Genomic DNA, 17,347 nt, shown 5'->3' on the forward strand with positions numbered 1-17,347 from the left:
ATTTGAAGTACAAGGATTATAGTAAAAAAGAACCCAATTGGGTCAAATGAGTCAATCCAAAATTCACACAAGTCTAATGAATTTGAACCATGAAGATCCAACTTGAGATTTAATACGTTCATGTTTTCACCAGATAGAAAAACTAATGTCCCAAATTTAAACATATTTGAGGCTTTGTTGGTCGTTACTTAAATTCTTCTAAGACAAATGCTTTGAGGCATAAATTGGATTCATAGATTTAGCGTAAATTGGAGTTCAAATTCATGAATCTCAAATTCCCCATTTGCAAAAACCAGGGATTTTGAGTAGGTCCGGGTCTCAGATCCGTAGTGATCAAATGCACCCTTAGGCTGGAATCAAATATTAAGCAAATCCATAAATGGTTCATGTTAGACCCATAAGTTGGATCTGGTTAAATCCATTTACCATAATGGTTTAGAGCTGAACCAAATGGTTTTGTATCAATCCTTCATAGTTCTCAGCCATGGGCCCATTATTAAAATTGAGTTAAATTTTAACGATAAATAATACAGTTTGAATAAAAAACAGAAAAGCAAAAAGGATATAAACAAAATTTGTGTTTCTTAAACTAAATTGATAAAGAATTCATTCAAACATCAACTGTCACATTTATGGCAGACAAAAACAGAAGTCAAATATATCCAAAATATTACCTTGATATTTTTTTCAAGTAAATGACTTAAGCGTCGCTAAAGAACCTGTGTGCATATATATTCTTTGTGCTCAACCTTCTATCTTTTCCTTCATATTATCTATCTTGGGGGAATGTTGAGGGTGCCTGAACCATATCAAGCTTGAAGGTATCATGGATGGTTGTACTAACATCCATATAAAAAGGGAAAAAGTGATTTAGATCTGCTGTGCATGGCTTTCAAACAAAGGCCATGTTTTTAAAATGTTGTATTTCAATACAAGAAAAAATCTTGAAACTCTGCCCATAAGGGCTCCCCTCATCCTGTAGTGGTCACCAAGTTGATAGGACGTCACAAGTTCGAAACTAATGGGTAGAATTCCTTGCCACAAGATGGTGTTGAGAGGATATTAGGATGGTGATGAAGACAGTGATGGGTCAGGGAGATGAGAGTGGAGTTCACAACATCCCTGGGCCTGTTTGGGATAGGTATCTGGGATGGGTGTTTATGGAGTTTATGCATTTGAGGAAGTGGCAGCTGCTTTGTTAGCGACCACGGTGGTCGCCCAAATCCATCCTTTAGTATAAATACAACGGAGAAAGGGCCTCACTTTCCATCCCAAAATGCATAGATGCCCATCCTATCACCGAGATTCCAAACTAACCCACCATGAGTGTTTGACCAAGATTTCGCCTCGGAACACCAAATGCATGAACGCCCATCCGAACGCCGAGATCCAAACAGGCCCTGAAAGGATGAATATGAACTCTTGAATTTATGAGCAGAGCGTGCTAGCTCCATTCTGATGTCCCCTCCCATTATTTTCTTTACCCATTCCAACTACGCCACAACAAATGACAGTGATGATCTAAGATTCCAGAAATCCCCGTCTCCCTCAGCTCCCAAACAAAGCCTTAGTGCTCTTCTCCATCCGTGTTACCGTCCTCCGATTATTTCAACGCCTAGACCGACTCGATAGTCACCAGGTCTTTGTGCTGGGTGCGGTTTCTTCGTGTTATAAATCCAAAAAAAAGAAGAAATTTATCCTCCAATTTGCACCAACATGCTTGCTTTTTCGATCAGTTTGGCCATCCTCCTATTGGACAAATGTGATCCATCACTGCTAATTTCTTGATCATCACAATTCAACAACCAAAATCCAATTCTCCAAATCCTCACAAGGTCATATAAAAGAAAAAGCAGAGAAAAACAAAACAAAACATCACAATGACAGCCCGTAAAAGTTTGTACATAATCCGATGTATCCATTACCCACAATGAGTCAATGACAAATATTTTAGCAACCAATGTCAAGCGCCGGTCACCCGGTGGCGGCGTCCTAGACTCAAAGTTTTACGCCTCGGGCAGTATGACCTAAGTATAGAAGGCTGAGCCAGCACGATCAGGTCTTCATGTTGGATGGGTTTATTGAGATTATAAATCCAAAAAAAAAAAAAATGCTTGCCGCCATGAATGTGACAAAGTTTACAAGCATCTTTGCACACCCTGACTTTTTCAAACTTGCAATACATAAAACAAATAAAAACCCAAATGCAGAATGATACTCTTAGATTTGGATTTTAGGGTTGAAAAGTAGTAACTAACAAAACCACCCGGAGCCTCTCATTTGCTTACCAAGTACACTAAGGACATGTTGGGTTGGATCATTCTGATTTACTTTCTCATTTCAAGGAGAAAGTGAATCTGATTTGTATAAGTAGCAGGAGATAAAAAGTTAAGCTGTGAGAAAGTGAAACTCATTTACCTTTGCAAATGAGTTACTTTCTAATTTGCTTGAGATTCAAAATGACATGAGATACCATGTGATTCTGAATCTCAAACAAATTAGAAAGTGATTCTCAATCATGTTCTTTTGAAAGGAGCAGCCGAACATACCCTTAGGTTTGAATTTTTTTTTTTAAGTAAACCTTAGGTTAGGCAAACCCCTACCAGTTATACAACTATACCTTGGGGTTTGAATCTCCCAACACAAGGTGATGTGCATAGACTGCTCCTACCAGACAAGACAAGCTGAGCCCCGGTTGGTCATTTAGGTTCCACCTTGTAGAAACCATAGTTACAAATATCGGTCATTGAGTTGAAAATCTCATGATTTTATCATGAGCCCAAAATAAAACAAGTGATATTTTGAAAGCATTGCTTGTTTTGAAAAAATACCATGCTTTTATCATGATATTATCATGTTATTAATGTGATATTTGTGTTTTATATATATTGTTATATCTTACGATCTTTTATATTTTTATATATTTTTAAAATTTAAACATACTGATATTTTTGCTGTATGAATAACATAACATCAAGAAAGTTCTTTTATTCAACACACCCTTTTCCTGAAAAACAAAGCAAACCCCCAAAAATGAAAAAACCCTGCTAGCTGAACCAGCTCCCCCATCCAATTAATTAAACACAATAACAAATAAGAAAAAAACCTCCCACCTTGGCCTCTATGGATGAAAAACCATGGTTTGTGTGAAGACTTCCATCCCCCACAAATCCAAGGCCTCCCCCCTCTCCCTTCTTACTCTTCTTCTTCAAACCCCACCAAACCATCCAAACCATCCAAACCAACATCACCAACCACCATGTATCTGGCAGATAAGCGGCCACCGGTCGATTTCTACAAGGAGGAAGGCAGGGAGATGATGATGGAGGTGGTGGCCAACGGCATACAACCTTCCCCTCTTCAACAGCAGCAGCAGCAGCAGCTCATCCTGGCAGAGAGCAGCGGCGAGGACCACGAAATCAAGCAGCCGAAGAAGCGAGCGGAGACGTGGATTCAGGAGGAGATTCGGACGCTCATCGCCCTCCGCCGCGAGATGGACGGCATGTTCAACACCTCCAAGTCCAACAAGCACCTCTGGGATCAAATTTCAGCCAAGATGAGGGAGAAGGCATTCGACCGCTCCCCGACGATGTGCACCGATAAGTGGAGGAACCTCCTCAAGGAGTATAAGAAGGCGAGGCACCATGATAGGAGTGGCGGCTGTGGCGGCGTGAACGTAAGTGGTGGTGGTGGGGGAGGAGGAGGATCCGCCAAGACGTCGTATTACAAGGAGCTTGAGGACTTACTCAGGGAGAGGTCGAAGAATGCTCCTTACAAGAGCCCCCCTTCCAAGGTCGAACCATATTTACAAGGCAATTCTCTCCCCCATGATAACCTCAATTTCAGCTTTTTCACCTTTTTTTTCTTTGAATTTTGTTGTTGGTGGTTGTATTGCATGCAGGTGTTACAATTCAATTTGGATAATTTGATATTAGATTGTAATTGACCTATTTATCGGCTTTGAATTTCATAATGTGCTGTTTCGAGTTGGTGGACTTGAATACTCGATTAATAGTTGGCCTCCAAATTGTGAATTTTTCGATCTGTTTCAGCTTCTTGTTTGGAATTGGGCACTTCGATGTAAGTGACTACTGAGATTATGCTACCTAGTTCATAACCTATTAATAATGAATTTCAGAATATTGTGATTTCATCTACATTGTTACTGCAGCCATTATGAGGGGTTTCATTGTGACTTTTAACAAGAAATGATCCAACCAACCACAATAATAATCCAATAGTAGCTCTGGTATTGAAATTTTCAGCTCCTCCCCTTTCCATCATCTGTATGGTTGTGTGTGGACTTCGTACTGTCCAGACGTAACTCTGTTTGATGATGTATCTACTGCATATGGCTCATAGATATGAATTGGCCTATGTCTTCTTGTTAACACCAACCATGCAGTGAGTTATTTTTGTAGGCGATCGAGCCATCATTTTAAGAGGTGCTTCCATATTTTGGGCACAATTTCAACGCCCTGTGCTTCTTGGATTTTCTCAGCTTCTTCTGACTGCAGATCGCAGTCACATCACTTTCTCAAGTTTATTGAAGCATTAGAACTGGAAGTTGTGATTCTGATTCTTACTTGAGAATGCTTCTTCCCTGAATCCTGTGAAAGGTCACAAGACTGACCTATGACCAACTATCACAGCTTTTGGATTCTCAGCTGTGATTGTTCATCCCACCTGTGACCAAAGCAAACGTGCTCCATCATAAGTCATTTGGGTCTCTTTCTGTAGCTCAGCTTAGTTCCATGTGAATTCTTTGTTCTTTGAAGTCTCCCATTTTGTTAGCCATCCTTGTTTTTTGTCCTGTGCTTCTCAGTCGGATTGAGGTCTTGAAATGATTTGTGGACCTACAGTAATGCTGAACTTTGTGCAGTATGACTTGTCTTCCATTCTAAGGTTGGTCCATCTTTCCTCCATGAGTGTTCCTAACTATTCTTGCCATATTGCTAAAGTGAGTCTCACACTGTTTCCCTCCTTCACAACTAAGGACTATAGCCTCATGATTTGGTGTTTTCTTAAGGTTTATGTCAACCAATTGCTTTATTCTTGATTGTAGTCGTGTGAGTTCTGTCATTTGTGTGATAATGCTATAATATATGTTTTTATGATGTAAATGCAAATGACATTCTTTGGCAGTGTGTCTACATTCGAGGTCAACACAAAAATATGTGACCTGACATGCATAGCGAATCAGATATATGTAATTTGATTATATTCCTTTGATAAGTTTAGAGATTTTTTTTTCAGTTATGGACTTGTGAGGGTGCATATGGATACGCCTGATGTTAGATTGATATTGTAATATTAGGTTATATCACAATATTTCTCTATTCACCTGATTTTTTACATGTTTGGGTACCTAAAAAACATGCACAAAAAAAGCATATCTTAAATGAGATGCTAAATATTTGAAATGTAACATCACAATATACAGAAGGAATTAAAAATGGGAAACTACTTGTTCTTCTCCCTTCCCCTTCCTTCCCCTTATTCTTTTAGAATGAAAAGCTTTTGGCCCCTTTTTTTTCCTTAAGAAAAATACATAAACAATATGTCTTATACCCTTTCAAATCTTTGTTTTCATGTGTGCACTTCTTGGATGTTCCTTGTGGCAGGAGACCGTCCCATCTTTGATGATGCCGTCTGGGCTTTTAAGAAAAATATAAAGCTGCTTGAAATTTAAGAGTTTGATGCGAGTGACAATGTGTACTGTGCTTCACAGTGATGAGCATGTTCCTAGAATGTCTGGCTTCATCTGCTTGTACAGGTTGTACATGCTCATTTATAACTTTCCAACCCTCCAATACCTGAATGATTCTTGAAACTATCATCTTGTTGGTTGAACAATCCTTAATGTCAGTGAGGCATGTGGAGACAGCCTATGATTACCAAATCACTTAGCTTCATCCTTAAAGTATTTTTCTCCTCCATAAAAGAGCTGGAAATAACCAAAGAGCCCTGTGAAGTTTACTAGTCGATGGATACTCAGTGGACTAGTTGCTGCTGGGATCCAGATAAACTGTGATGGACTCCATCACCTATTGATGACTCTTTACTCCATTCGGTTATGTGGACTTTGCAATCAACCTATATTTTCATGTCTAGAGCATCATGCATACTTGTTATTGTTGTGAGCACTAAGTCTTGATTCAAGACTAGATTAATGTGGATAATTGAGACATAACTTAGTTTCATACATGAAAATGATTAAGCTTTGATTCCTCATGCAATGCATTACATGGTGTGATCTTTTGAGGATCATAATGATAAAGATAGTCACTTAAATTTTTTCTTTTATTCTCCTCGTCAATTACTCTTGGTTTGTATTTTGCTGAGTTCCCTGTGGTCTACTTTCCAATCTAACGGGAATGAATAGTTTCATCTTATAATTCTTCTTTAGTGGGAATTTAGTATCATTTCCAATTTTTTCATTAATCTAGAGGCATTCCTGACCATCCTGCATAGGTTTTTTTTTTCTATAATGAGCCTTTTGACCAATGCCTGTTAGCATGCTTTTTTTCCAACTTTTTTTATCCATAAACCTATTTGCAGCCTGTTTTATATTAGATAATGGGGTTTGGATGGAGGTGCAGTTTGATTGCTTTCCTGAATTCTAGAGAATGGGGTGGTGGTCGTTTTTGCCCAAATATGAGACTGACTCCAGTTTCAATTGGTAAAATCGACAATGGAATCACAATATCATCACTAAATGGATTGTGCATCGATGAGTGCTATCTGGAGAGGTTGTTTGTGAAGCAAGGGAATCCGTAAGCGAATTAGCAATTTCCAAATAAATCCGAGCCTGGAATTTATTGAACTAGAGATGTGGTCAAGGCGTGGCTGGATAATGTTAGCGATAGGTAATATGCCAAGGGAAAAGTAGAGTAAAATGGAAATTTAAATTTGTAAGTGTAGGCGTGGAGCATGATAGATAGGCATGAAGAATAGCTTCATCATAGATAGGATGAAAGTCATTTTACACAAATCTGGTAACATGACTTGATTCTTCAACCTTTGCATCACACAATAACACTGCCCATTCATCAACACTCTTCATTGTTTTGGTTTTTTGTGTCTTTCAAGTTTGTCTTTAATATATGCTGCATCTGTTGTAATAACATCACTTTCATCTTTGTTTTGAGCTTCATTTGATGTGATATTTTCAAACAGTAACCCTTTATTTTCACATAATTCCAGAATCCATCCTCTTTAAAATTCCAAGAACATATTGTAATTTTTCTTTGTTATCCCAGAAAGCTACTTGGATTAACTTCCATCATGATCATATACAGAAACCCTTGGGAAGCTTTCAAATAACCCCTATCTTCCTCTATCCATAAATAGCAGATTGAAGTGTCAACTTGAATATGAGAATAAGGGATAATTTTGTAACATGAGATTGTTAATGATGGCTTCTGAGTTTAACCGTGGTTTAATTGGCAGAAATGGGTCCAAGTTGCTTTTTAGATGCAAAATTAAGGTGGAGTTTTGGCAATCATGGAATGGAAGTTGGGTTTAAGGAATTATTTTATAAGATGGGAGGGTTGTTTGAAATTTCCTTATATGTAATTGGTGTGAGTTTTATGAAAATGACTTTTAAAACAATATTTTTAATGAAAACAAGTGTGAAAGCCAAACACCAAATAATAAAAACCGGCTCGCATGAGTGGTGGAGTCAAGGTCGATCTCAGGGAACGGGAAATACTTGTATTCAAACACACAACTACACTACTCTTTATTGCCAAAAAGAAAAAAAAAGAATTAATTAAATAAAAGAATACTAAAAGATTACTGCCCTATGCAGAGGGCTTAAACAAATAATAAAATGCCTTATTACAGACCCGAATGAATTGAATTGAATAAAAAAATATAAAAACCTAATCTAGAACTAAAAGAAAGGTCTTCGGTGCCGAGGTCTTCTTGTCCCCTTGTGTTTCCTTCTTCTGCTTTACTTACTTGCATATCACTTTGTGGTCCCTCTGAGAGCACTTTTGAGGGCCTGAGGGGACCTCAGAGGGTACTTTGAGGGCACAAAAAGGGTTCTCCCGCACGTCCAACGCTTCCGTTGGATTTACTTCCGATGGAGGGGTTGAGAGGAGAAAGTGGTTGATCCCAGCTGCATACACGCTGCCTCGACGACGACGAAGAAGTTGCCGATGACGAAAGGGTTCGAAGCTTGAAGAAAAAGAGGAAGAAAAAGAAGAAGAGGAGAACAAGGAGAGAAAGAAATCGGTAAAAAAGAGAGAGAAGAAGCAAGGGAGAGAGAGAAGAGGGAGGCAAGAGGGCTGCTGGAAAAACCTTTTTCCCAGCCCTCTTTACTACTATTTATAAGCCTAATTAGGTTAAAACAAAGTTTTCAAAAGAGTCCTAATATTTTTTATAATTTTCAAAACAAGGTCTCTTATGAAAATATATTTTTCTAAAAATCGAAACTTACTAAACTAATTAAAAATTAGCTAATACAAACCTAAGCTAACTAAACTACAATTAAGAAATTCTAAATCTAATAAAAACACTAAAAATGTAGGGAAAGCTTTGAAAAACACGATTTTCTAGATAAAATTCAATTCAATGCGGTTTCTCAAAACTAACGATAAAAATGTTTTTTAAGGCGATTTTAACATGGATCATACATAAATAATGATTAATAAAATATGAAATATATGCATGATCAAATACCCCTCATGCTTATCGTTTGCTAGTCCTCGAGCAAACTGAAGCAAAAATCTAAACTAATCAAAACAACAACCCAGTGTTGTGAAAAGCGTTGAGGCGTAGCGAGGTGCTCCACCAAAATCTGAGGCGAGGCGTAAAGCGTAAGCCTCAATTTTTTTTTTAAAAACTTAAAAAAACTATAAAAAATATCTAAAATTATAAATAAATAAATAAATTATCACTTCTAAAAGCTTAAAACTTTTAGAAGTTGAAAACATTTCTAAGATACCCTGATATTTATCACTATATTTACAAAATTTTTCCTTGCTTATGCTTTCTATATCTTAAATACAAGTACTCTTAGTTTCTATTTTTATTTTTAAGAGATTTTGCGTGTTCTCTTTACATTATTGAAAAGAAAATTATTGAAACCTACTTATTTTACTATTATTGTTATATTGTATTTTTTAGTATAGAGATTGCCAAGATTTATCTAAAAGCTTATAATATCCCAAGAACAAAGTACAACCAAGACATGACTATGACTGAAAGTTACCCCCCCCCCCCCCCCCCAAAAAAAAAAAAGGGTTTAAACTGTGATAATGGTTTCAGAAAAAATAAACGAACAAATAGTCAGTCATACAACACAATAATATTCATCAATCATTAAATCCATACTACATAAATTGTAATAATCTGCAAAGTAAATATTCAATAGTGCATACTAACTTGTATTTCATCAATCAACTGACTCATTTTTACTGCTTAAGCAGCATGAAGGCAGACAAATGACAAGTTCTCATTTGGCATTGCCAATAGAAAAAGTTCAAAATTTGGAGGAATAGAAAGGCAAAAGAATGAGTGATAAGGGTAGCTTGAGACTTACATCCACAAGCACGCACAATACAGTTCACATAATCTGACTTTCTTGAATGGAACAGGCTATGACCAGTCTAATACATATTTTTTCTTGTGATATTAACTAAATTGCAAGTGTGTAACGTTAAAAACTTTAAGCTTTTGTTGCATCATTTCATATTTAAGGAAAGCAGGGTAAATTTACAGCGCACCAGATTCAGAACAAAATTGCAAAGCACAATCATCAACATGTGTGAAAAAAAAATGAGAGAAGTTCACATGTTTTTTTTTCACACGCAGACTCTAAACATTGAAAATTGTAAAAAAAACTTCTCTCCAAAGTTTCTGAAATCATCAACTTACGCTAAGACTGCGTGAGAGAAGACTGAGAGATGAGAGAGAGACAATACCAGTTTTCAGTGAGAAACGAGAGAGAGGCTGCGTGAGAGACGAGAGAGAGGTTGCATGAGAGATGAGAGAGAGAGGTTGAGCGAGAAACGAGAGAGAGAGAGAGAGAGGCTGAGTGAGAGACGAGAGAGAGCGGCTGTGTGAGAGATCTACCAACAAAATAAAAAGGGTTTAAGCCCTAAATTTTAGTCAAATAAGGGTTTTGACCCTTATTTGACCAAAAGCAATGAGGCATATGCGTCTCATCTTGAGGCGCACCTCAAGGCCTATGAGGCGCACGCCTTAGGGCTTTTACGCCTTATCCTTGCGCCTCAAGGCATAAAGCCCCTCGCCTTGAGGCGCGTTTTTAATAACACTGCAACAACCTAACTCACTTTCGTAGGAATCACGGTTGCATTTAGCATATGCAACAAGCCCTTTCAACCCCTGGGTTACCCCAGTCAACGAATAAGGTCTCGTGAGGGTTTGCAGTGATGCTACCCACAAACATCTCTGTCATGTATGCATAAAATAACCAACTTCAAAATATATTAGGCAGTTAAGGAGTTTGTTTTCACAAATATTTCATGCCATGACATTATCGAAACATGATTAGAGACTTTTACATGCTACCACAGAATAAAACATTTTCTTTCACTTTTCTAAATAGCATAATCATTTATGTTTTATTATCAGAAAATCAAATATATACATGTTATTATCTACTAATCCTCACTCATATGTTTTCTGCAGAGGTTTTCTCAATATTTGCTTCTAAGCAGTAAACTCTTTCTTTTTCTTTTTCTTTGATTTTCAATTTTTACTATTTTTTTTTCTTTTGTTGAGCACTATATCAAATTTTTGGTTTTCGTGACCCGTGTAACAAGCTTTGGGTCAGTGACTCCCAAGCCAGACGACCTTAGGGCACCAGATACAAAGTATCCCTCGGACTTAATTGCTCGAGTCACTAAACCTTCAATTTTTTATAGTTTTACATATAGTCTACTTCTCTGTCATGTACAATGTCAACATTTATTAGGCTCTCTATAAAGTCCATGTAGCGGGCTTTTGGGCCGGTGGCTCCCGAGCCAGATGGTTTTAGGGCACCAGGTGTAAACACCCCTCAGGCTCTATTTGCTCGAACCAAATAGACCACAGATATCAACTAGACAAAGAAGTGATTTCCTTCATTATCCTTTTCGACATGGAACTCAAACACTTCAACTTGTGTCTGAACCCAGTACTAAGGAATACGAAGAGATCAAACAACTAAACATATGCTCTTTTCACTTTTTGAGCTTATATTTCAATTGTGTTCATTTGCTTAGTTTTTCAAAAATAAAACTGTGCATATTCATACTTATGATTCAAAATAAACTCTAACATGCATCTATCGTTATTTCTTTGAAATCCACATAAACAACCGCAGTTTTCTAGATCCGTGTCAGAAAAAAAATTGTAGGGCTTAAAAATCCTCTAAAAATATTAGATGTTGCAAAGCAGTTATATAAGTTCAAACTCATTCCTTAAAAACCCATTTTTTATGAGTTGACATCAAAAGTGCAAGTATAAAGACAAAAAAAATTTGAGTGTGCAAACTACACCCTCCTCCATGCTTGAATGACACTGTCCCCAATGACACTTCCTCATGCTTGTATGAAACTAAGTGAATGCACATGAGAACAAAATAAATGAGAGAAAGAGTAAAAGTCACCTAGAAGTCTCCTGATATGACTTATAAATAGCTCTATAGAGGATCCATCTGTCTAAAGTTTGCAACTCATAAAAATATACACATATGCAATGCATACATGCTCTGGCATCAAACTCATGAAACAAGAAAACTACCTAAAACCAGAAAAATGACTAAGACTGCCAATGGTACATCATACATATGGGGGTTGCCTCCCATAAAGCGCTAAGTTTTACGTCTTCAGCCAAATGGATCTCTGGAGACCCTTCATCGTCTATGAGATCAATGGACGTGAAGTTATGCTCAATCAGGGGCTTTGAGGAAAAGAGTGTCATCTGTGACATTGTGCACTGTGTTTCCTCTAACTCTACCCCTATGCACCCTATGATGACTCTCTAGACTGAAAGGAAGGAGTTTAGTCTTCCTGTGGAGACTATTCTCAAATGATGAAGAGCTAAGAACTGATCTACTATCAATATAGGCAGCATCAAGCAAGGGAGGGTTGCTGTGAACCTGCTTGACTATGTCGGGCATTTCGGGCATGCGTGCTCCCTGCTTGCCAAAATCACTCAGTTTTTCTAAGGCTTACGGAACAGGAGCTTGGGGAATATACAAAGAAGGCACATGTTGTAGGCCTTGCCCGTTCTCCTTGGGCCTGGTGGAGGAGATCGACTGGTCAGTGGGTATGACAGTGGGCTCGTCAGTCGATTCCTGAGTAGGGTGAAATGCATTTCCACTCCGAAGGGACATAATAGAGTTGACCTGCTCATGGTGGGACTCTGTGGGGGTGCAGGTCGTGCTACATGAGTTCCTTACCCTTCGGGTTGACGACAGACTGACTCGGGAGGCTTCCCTCTCTTCGTCTGCTTAAGGCGTCAGCCAACTGTCTCATCTGCGACTGCGTGTGGGAACAGAGGGTGGCCTTAATGTTAGAAAAGGCCTCTAACAACTTCTCCTAAAAAGATGAGCTCGATGTGGGCTACTGAGGAGAAGGCAAGCTAAGCACAAGGTGGGTCGGTGGCAATGTGGGACGCAACTAACCTTGTGGAAGGTTATCCTGTCTGTGTTGTGTCTGGGAGGGCAGATGGGGTGGATCGTGTAGATCTCTCCACACAAAGTTGGAATGATTTTGCCATCCCGGTTTATAGGTGGGTGCGTAAGGATCGTGCACCGGTCTGACGAAACCTTGGGTAGCATTCACTTGCTCCTGAACGAATTCAGGATAGAGTGGTGCTGCCGGATACTTAGAAACAAAGTGTGTAGGGCTAACGCATGGTTCGCACACTTTTCCTACTTTATTTATCGAAGCTGGGTTGGCTAGTAATAGATCTACTTTCCTAGTCAACTGGTCCACTTTGATTTGCAAATCATATCCGAACCCAACTTCATAAATTCCTCCCTTCTTAGGACCACTAGGAACAGGTGTGGTCCTATCAAGCCGCGAGGACATGGCATGGTGTATATCATTTTCGCTCAATGTTTCGAATAGGGCCCATGTTTCGTCCTCGCTCTTGAGCATAAACGTGCCCCCACACGAAGAATCAATCATTTTCCTGTCCTTCTCGGTCAGGCCATTGTAAAAGTACTGCACCAGTTGTCAACGGAGCACCTTGTGATGGGGGCACTTGCGGAGAAGATCTTTCATCCTCTCTCAGGTCTCATGAAACTGTTCTCCCTCAATCTGAGAGAAACTGGTGATGGTTTTCCGAAACTGGTTCGTATTACCAATTGGAAAATACTTCTTGAGAAACTCATGTTGCATGTGTTCCCAAGTGGTAATCTGAACAGTATCGAAGGCCTTTAACTAGTGCTTGACTTTATCCTTGAGGGAGAACGAGAACAACGTCAACCTCAATACGTCATCCCCAAAATTGTTGATCCGCACCATAGAGCAGATCTCGAGGAACTCATCGAGATGACAGTAGGGGTCTTCGTTGTTCAGGCCATAGAAAGATGAGAGCATCTGAATTATGCTGGTCTTAATCTCAAACTGTGGCGCTGCTACAACGGGTCTCGCGATGCAGGAGGCCGGAGTGTAAGCATTGGGAGTGAAGTACTCCCTAAGAAGACGGGTCAACTGCTGATCTTGGGGCATGGGGCCGGATTGACGGGCTCTCCTAATAAGGGACTAGGGGTCCTCAACTAACTTAACAAGCTCGGGGTCAAGCGAGCGTCGCCCGTGCATGCATCAGAGGGTAGACCGATACAACAACCGTCCTAAGACACTGGTTTTCTACCTACCTAACGCGCTACGCGGCCAAACTACAACAAACCACAAGCGGGCAAAAAAAGAAAAAAAACTGAAAAGCAGTAAATAAACAAGCATCACGCAATTGCACTCAGCAGATATTTTGCAGAAAATGAAATCTATGAGCATGGTACCAATCTTGCGCAGTCACCTCTAAGGGTATCCTAGTAGGTAGGCTGTGTAGAAAAAATAAGCTTGGTGTCTACGGTGTGCAAGCATGTGGTTCTAAACCTAAATACAGAAAGCAAACTAGCAATCCTAAACAATGAATAGGAAAAGTAAACTAAACAGTTCTAATTAAAGAACAAAAAATAACTAACAACCTAATTAAACGTGAACAAACAATGGCAATAAAATGAATACTTGTATTGTTTGTCGTTCCCCAGCAACGAAGCCAAAAATTTGGTGTGAGTTTTATAAAAACGACTTTTAAAACAATATTTTTAATGAAAACAAGTGTGAAAGCCAAACACCAAATAATAAAAACCGGCTCGCACGAGTGGTGGAGTCCGAGTCGATTTCAGGGAACGAGAAATACTTGTATTCAAACACACAACTACACTACTCTTTATTGCAAAAAAAAAAGAAATAATTAAATAAAAGAATACTAAAAAAGTATTGCCCTATGCAGAGGGCTTAAACAAATAATAAAATGCCTTATTACAGACCCGAATGAATTGAATTGAATAAAAAAATATAAAAACCTAATCTAGAACTAAAAGAAAGGTCTTCGGTGCCGAGCTCTTCTTGTCCCCTTGTGTTTCCTTCTTCTGCTTTTCTTACTTGCATATCACTTTGTGGTCCTTCTGAGGACTCTTTGAGAGCACTTTTGAGGGCCTGAGGGGACCTCAGAGGGTACTTTGAGGGCACAAAAAGGGTTCTCCCGCACGTCCAATGCTTCCGTTGGATTCACTTTCGATGGAGGGGTTGAGAAGAGAAAGTGGTCGATCCCAGCTGCATACACGCTGCCCCGACGACGAAGAAGAAGTTGCCGATGACGAAACGGGTCGAAGCTTGAAAAAAAAGAGGAAGAAAAAGAAGATGAGAACAAGGAGAGAAAGAAATCAGCAAAAGAGAGAGGAGAAGCAAGGGAGAGAGAGAAGAGGGAGGCAAGAGGGCTATTGGAAAAACCTTTTTCCCACCCATCTTTACTACTATTTATAGGCCTAATTAGGTTAAAACAAAGTTTTCAAAAGAGTCCGAATATTGTTTATAATTTTCAAAATAAGGTCTCTTATGAAAATATGTTTTTCTAAAAATCGAAACTTACTAAACTAATTAAAAATCAGCTAATACAAACCTAAGCTAACTAAACTACAATTAAGAAATTCTAAATCTAATAAAAACACTAAAAATGCAGGGAAAGCTTTGAAAAACACGATTTTCTGATACAATTCAATTCAATGTTGTTTCTCAAAACTAACGATCAAAATGAGTTTTTAAGGCGATTTTAACTTGATTCATGCATAAATAGTGATTAATAAAATGTGAAATATATGCATGATCAGTAATGAACTCATTGAATTGTGTAATGCTAATTGGTGTCTCTTATTTTCTTGCCTGTGTAGGTCTTGAAGATGCTAGTATTCCTTTTGGATCTGTGGAAGGTACTTTATTCTTATCCAGTAATACTGAGTCTTTATTTTCAACTATGTTAGTCATCCTTTCATACTTCCAATGTTGCTTTTGACAGCAGTAGCCAGGAAAACTTGCTAGTGTAGCCATATGATGTATATGCAAATGCCCATCTAAGTTCTGCCATTTATTTATTTCTTCCTACAAGTTTGTCATGAATTGGAGAACAATGAAAATATTTATAAAATATAAACTTTGCAAAATTAGGATGAAATGTGACAAAATAGGAGACTGTTAGGAAGCAAAGACAGTTTGGAATTTTGGATCATGATTGGCGTCCTCTTGACATATTTGTCCATGCAGGGGGTGGTAGGTCATCACTTAATCTGGAGCGTCGCCTGGATCATGATGGGCATCCTCTTGCCATAACAGCTGCTGATGCGGTTGCAGCAAATGGTGTTCCTCCATGGAACTGGAGGGATACTCCTGCAAATGGTAATTTAACTTTTTTGAGCTGGTAAATTGAAAATTCCATGGGTTAATATCATGTTTGGATTGGGATTGCAAACTTTTTTGAATTGTTAATTTAAACTTGTCATGAGGCTTTATTTAAACTTTGCTCCACATATTTTCTTGTCATACTTCATTACTGTTTGCAGTGCAATTGTTTGTATTTCTTGTTTAAGCTTATAAGTTATAACTTATAACAATTCTGTAGTCTTATTTGTTTATTTTTCTTGGATTTTAAGGTGGGGATGGTCAGTCTCCATTTGGTGGAAGGGTCATATTGGTCAAATGGGGTGACTACACCCGAAGAATAGGTGTTGATGGCACTGCTGAGGCTATAAAGGAAGCAATCAAATGTTCCTTTGGGTTAAGAACAAGGCGCGCATTCTGGTTAGAGGATGAAGACGGGATAGTCCGTAGCCTAGATAGAGACATGCCACTAGGGACATACTCCCTCCATCTTGATGAGGGTAAGTAGTACATGCATGAGTCAGAACAGGCAGTGATCTCTCTCTCTGTGAGATATTGGGAAAGATGCCACTAATCTAATTTTATTTCGTTTTTCTTTAGGGATGACAATAAAAGTTTGTGTTTATGATGACTCCGACCGCATAGCTGTTCGTACTGAAGAGAAGACTCTGTACACAGAAGATGACTTTCGTGACTTTCTTACTCGACGTGGGTGGGCTGGTCTGAGAGAGTTTGCTGGTTTCAGAACTGTTGATACGCTTGATGAACTTCGTCCTGGTTCCATGTATGAGGGTGTGAGATTATTGAGTGAGTAGAGTTTTATTGCAGCATGATTGGGATGTTGAAATGTGAAGGTGCTGCAGTCAATTGGAAGTAATCTCATGCTATTTGCACGTCACTGTATAATATCTTCTTCCTGTTCCCACATTTTGAGTTCGAGATGTGTTTCACTTGATGATGTTATTGGTGAGGATGGCTCATTTCCAGCATGAATACTTCGACTGCTTCCCCTTTTTTTACATCTAAATGGCATCATTTACTTGTATGTCCATGCCCGTTGTGCATAATATGCCAAAAGATGGTCTCTCATTTTCAAGCAGAAGCCTCTCCAAAAGTTGCTAAAACCTTTCTTTTTGTCAAAGGAATTTGTATCTTTTCATTTTGGCATGCTAAATAAGTTTGTATCTGAAAACACCTATCTTGACACAGTTGAATGAATTAAAAACGCTTTCTTGTACATGTTTGAAGTATTTTGGTTTAGGGAATTGCCCAAGGCATGGAAATTAGATTCCATTTTTATGCTGTTGGGCATTCCTAGGATGAAATATTTTCATATTTCACCATCAACTGGCATGAAGATATTTGTCTTTGTCTTGTCTCAAAATATAATGCGACTTCCCTTCCTGTCCCCCACTTTCTGTCCCCAAAGAAACTGTGGGAGATTA

The 17,347-nt window shown here is 38.6% G+C and overlaps 1 protein-coding gene across 1 annotated transcript; it reads left to right on the forward strand.

Annotated features, from left to right (window-relative positions):
- Positions 1-3,018: 3,018 nt before the first annotated feature.
- LOC149829737 (trihelix transcription factor GT-4-like) lies at positions 3,019-16,872 on the forward strand. The gene is made up of 5 exons (XM_090015611.1): positions 3,019-3,812; positions 15,419-15,457; positions 15,789-15,920; positions 16,175-16,402; positions 16,503-16,872. Exons 1-5 carry the CDS (start codon positions 3,128-3,130, stop codon positions 16,715-16,717), a joined length of 1,299 nt encoding a protein of 432 aa, XP_089871737.1. The 5' UTR covers positions 3,019-3,127; the 3' UTR covers positions 16,718-16,872.
- The last annotated feature ends 475 nt before the right edge of the window (positions 16,873-17,347 follow it).

The sequence above is a fragment of the Nuphar pumila genome, chromosome 8, assembly GCF_984573655.1.
Source record: "Nuphar pumila chromosome 8, dmNupPumi1.hap1.1, whole genome shotgun sequence".
Taxonomy (NCBI): domain Eukaryota; kingdom Viridiplantae; phylum Streptophyta; class Magnoliopsida; order Nymphaeales; family Nymphaeaceae; genus Nuphar; species Nuphar pumila.

Coding starts and splice junctions, on each gene's coding strand:
- LOC149829737 (XM_090015611.1), top strand. CDS start 3,128: ATGAAAAACCATGGTTTGTGTGAAGACTTCCATCCCCCACAAATCCAA. Junction 3,813..15,418: donor GGTCGAACCATATTTACAAG/GCAATTCTCTCC, acceptor TTGCCTGTGTAG/GTCTTGAAGATGCTAGTATT. Junction 15,921..16,174: donor GAGGGATACTCCTGCAAATG/GTAATTTAACTT, acceptor TTGGATTTTAAG/GTGGGGATGGTCAGTCTCCA.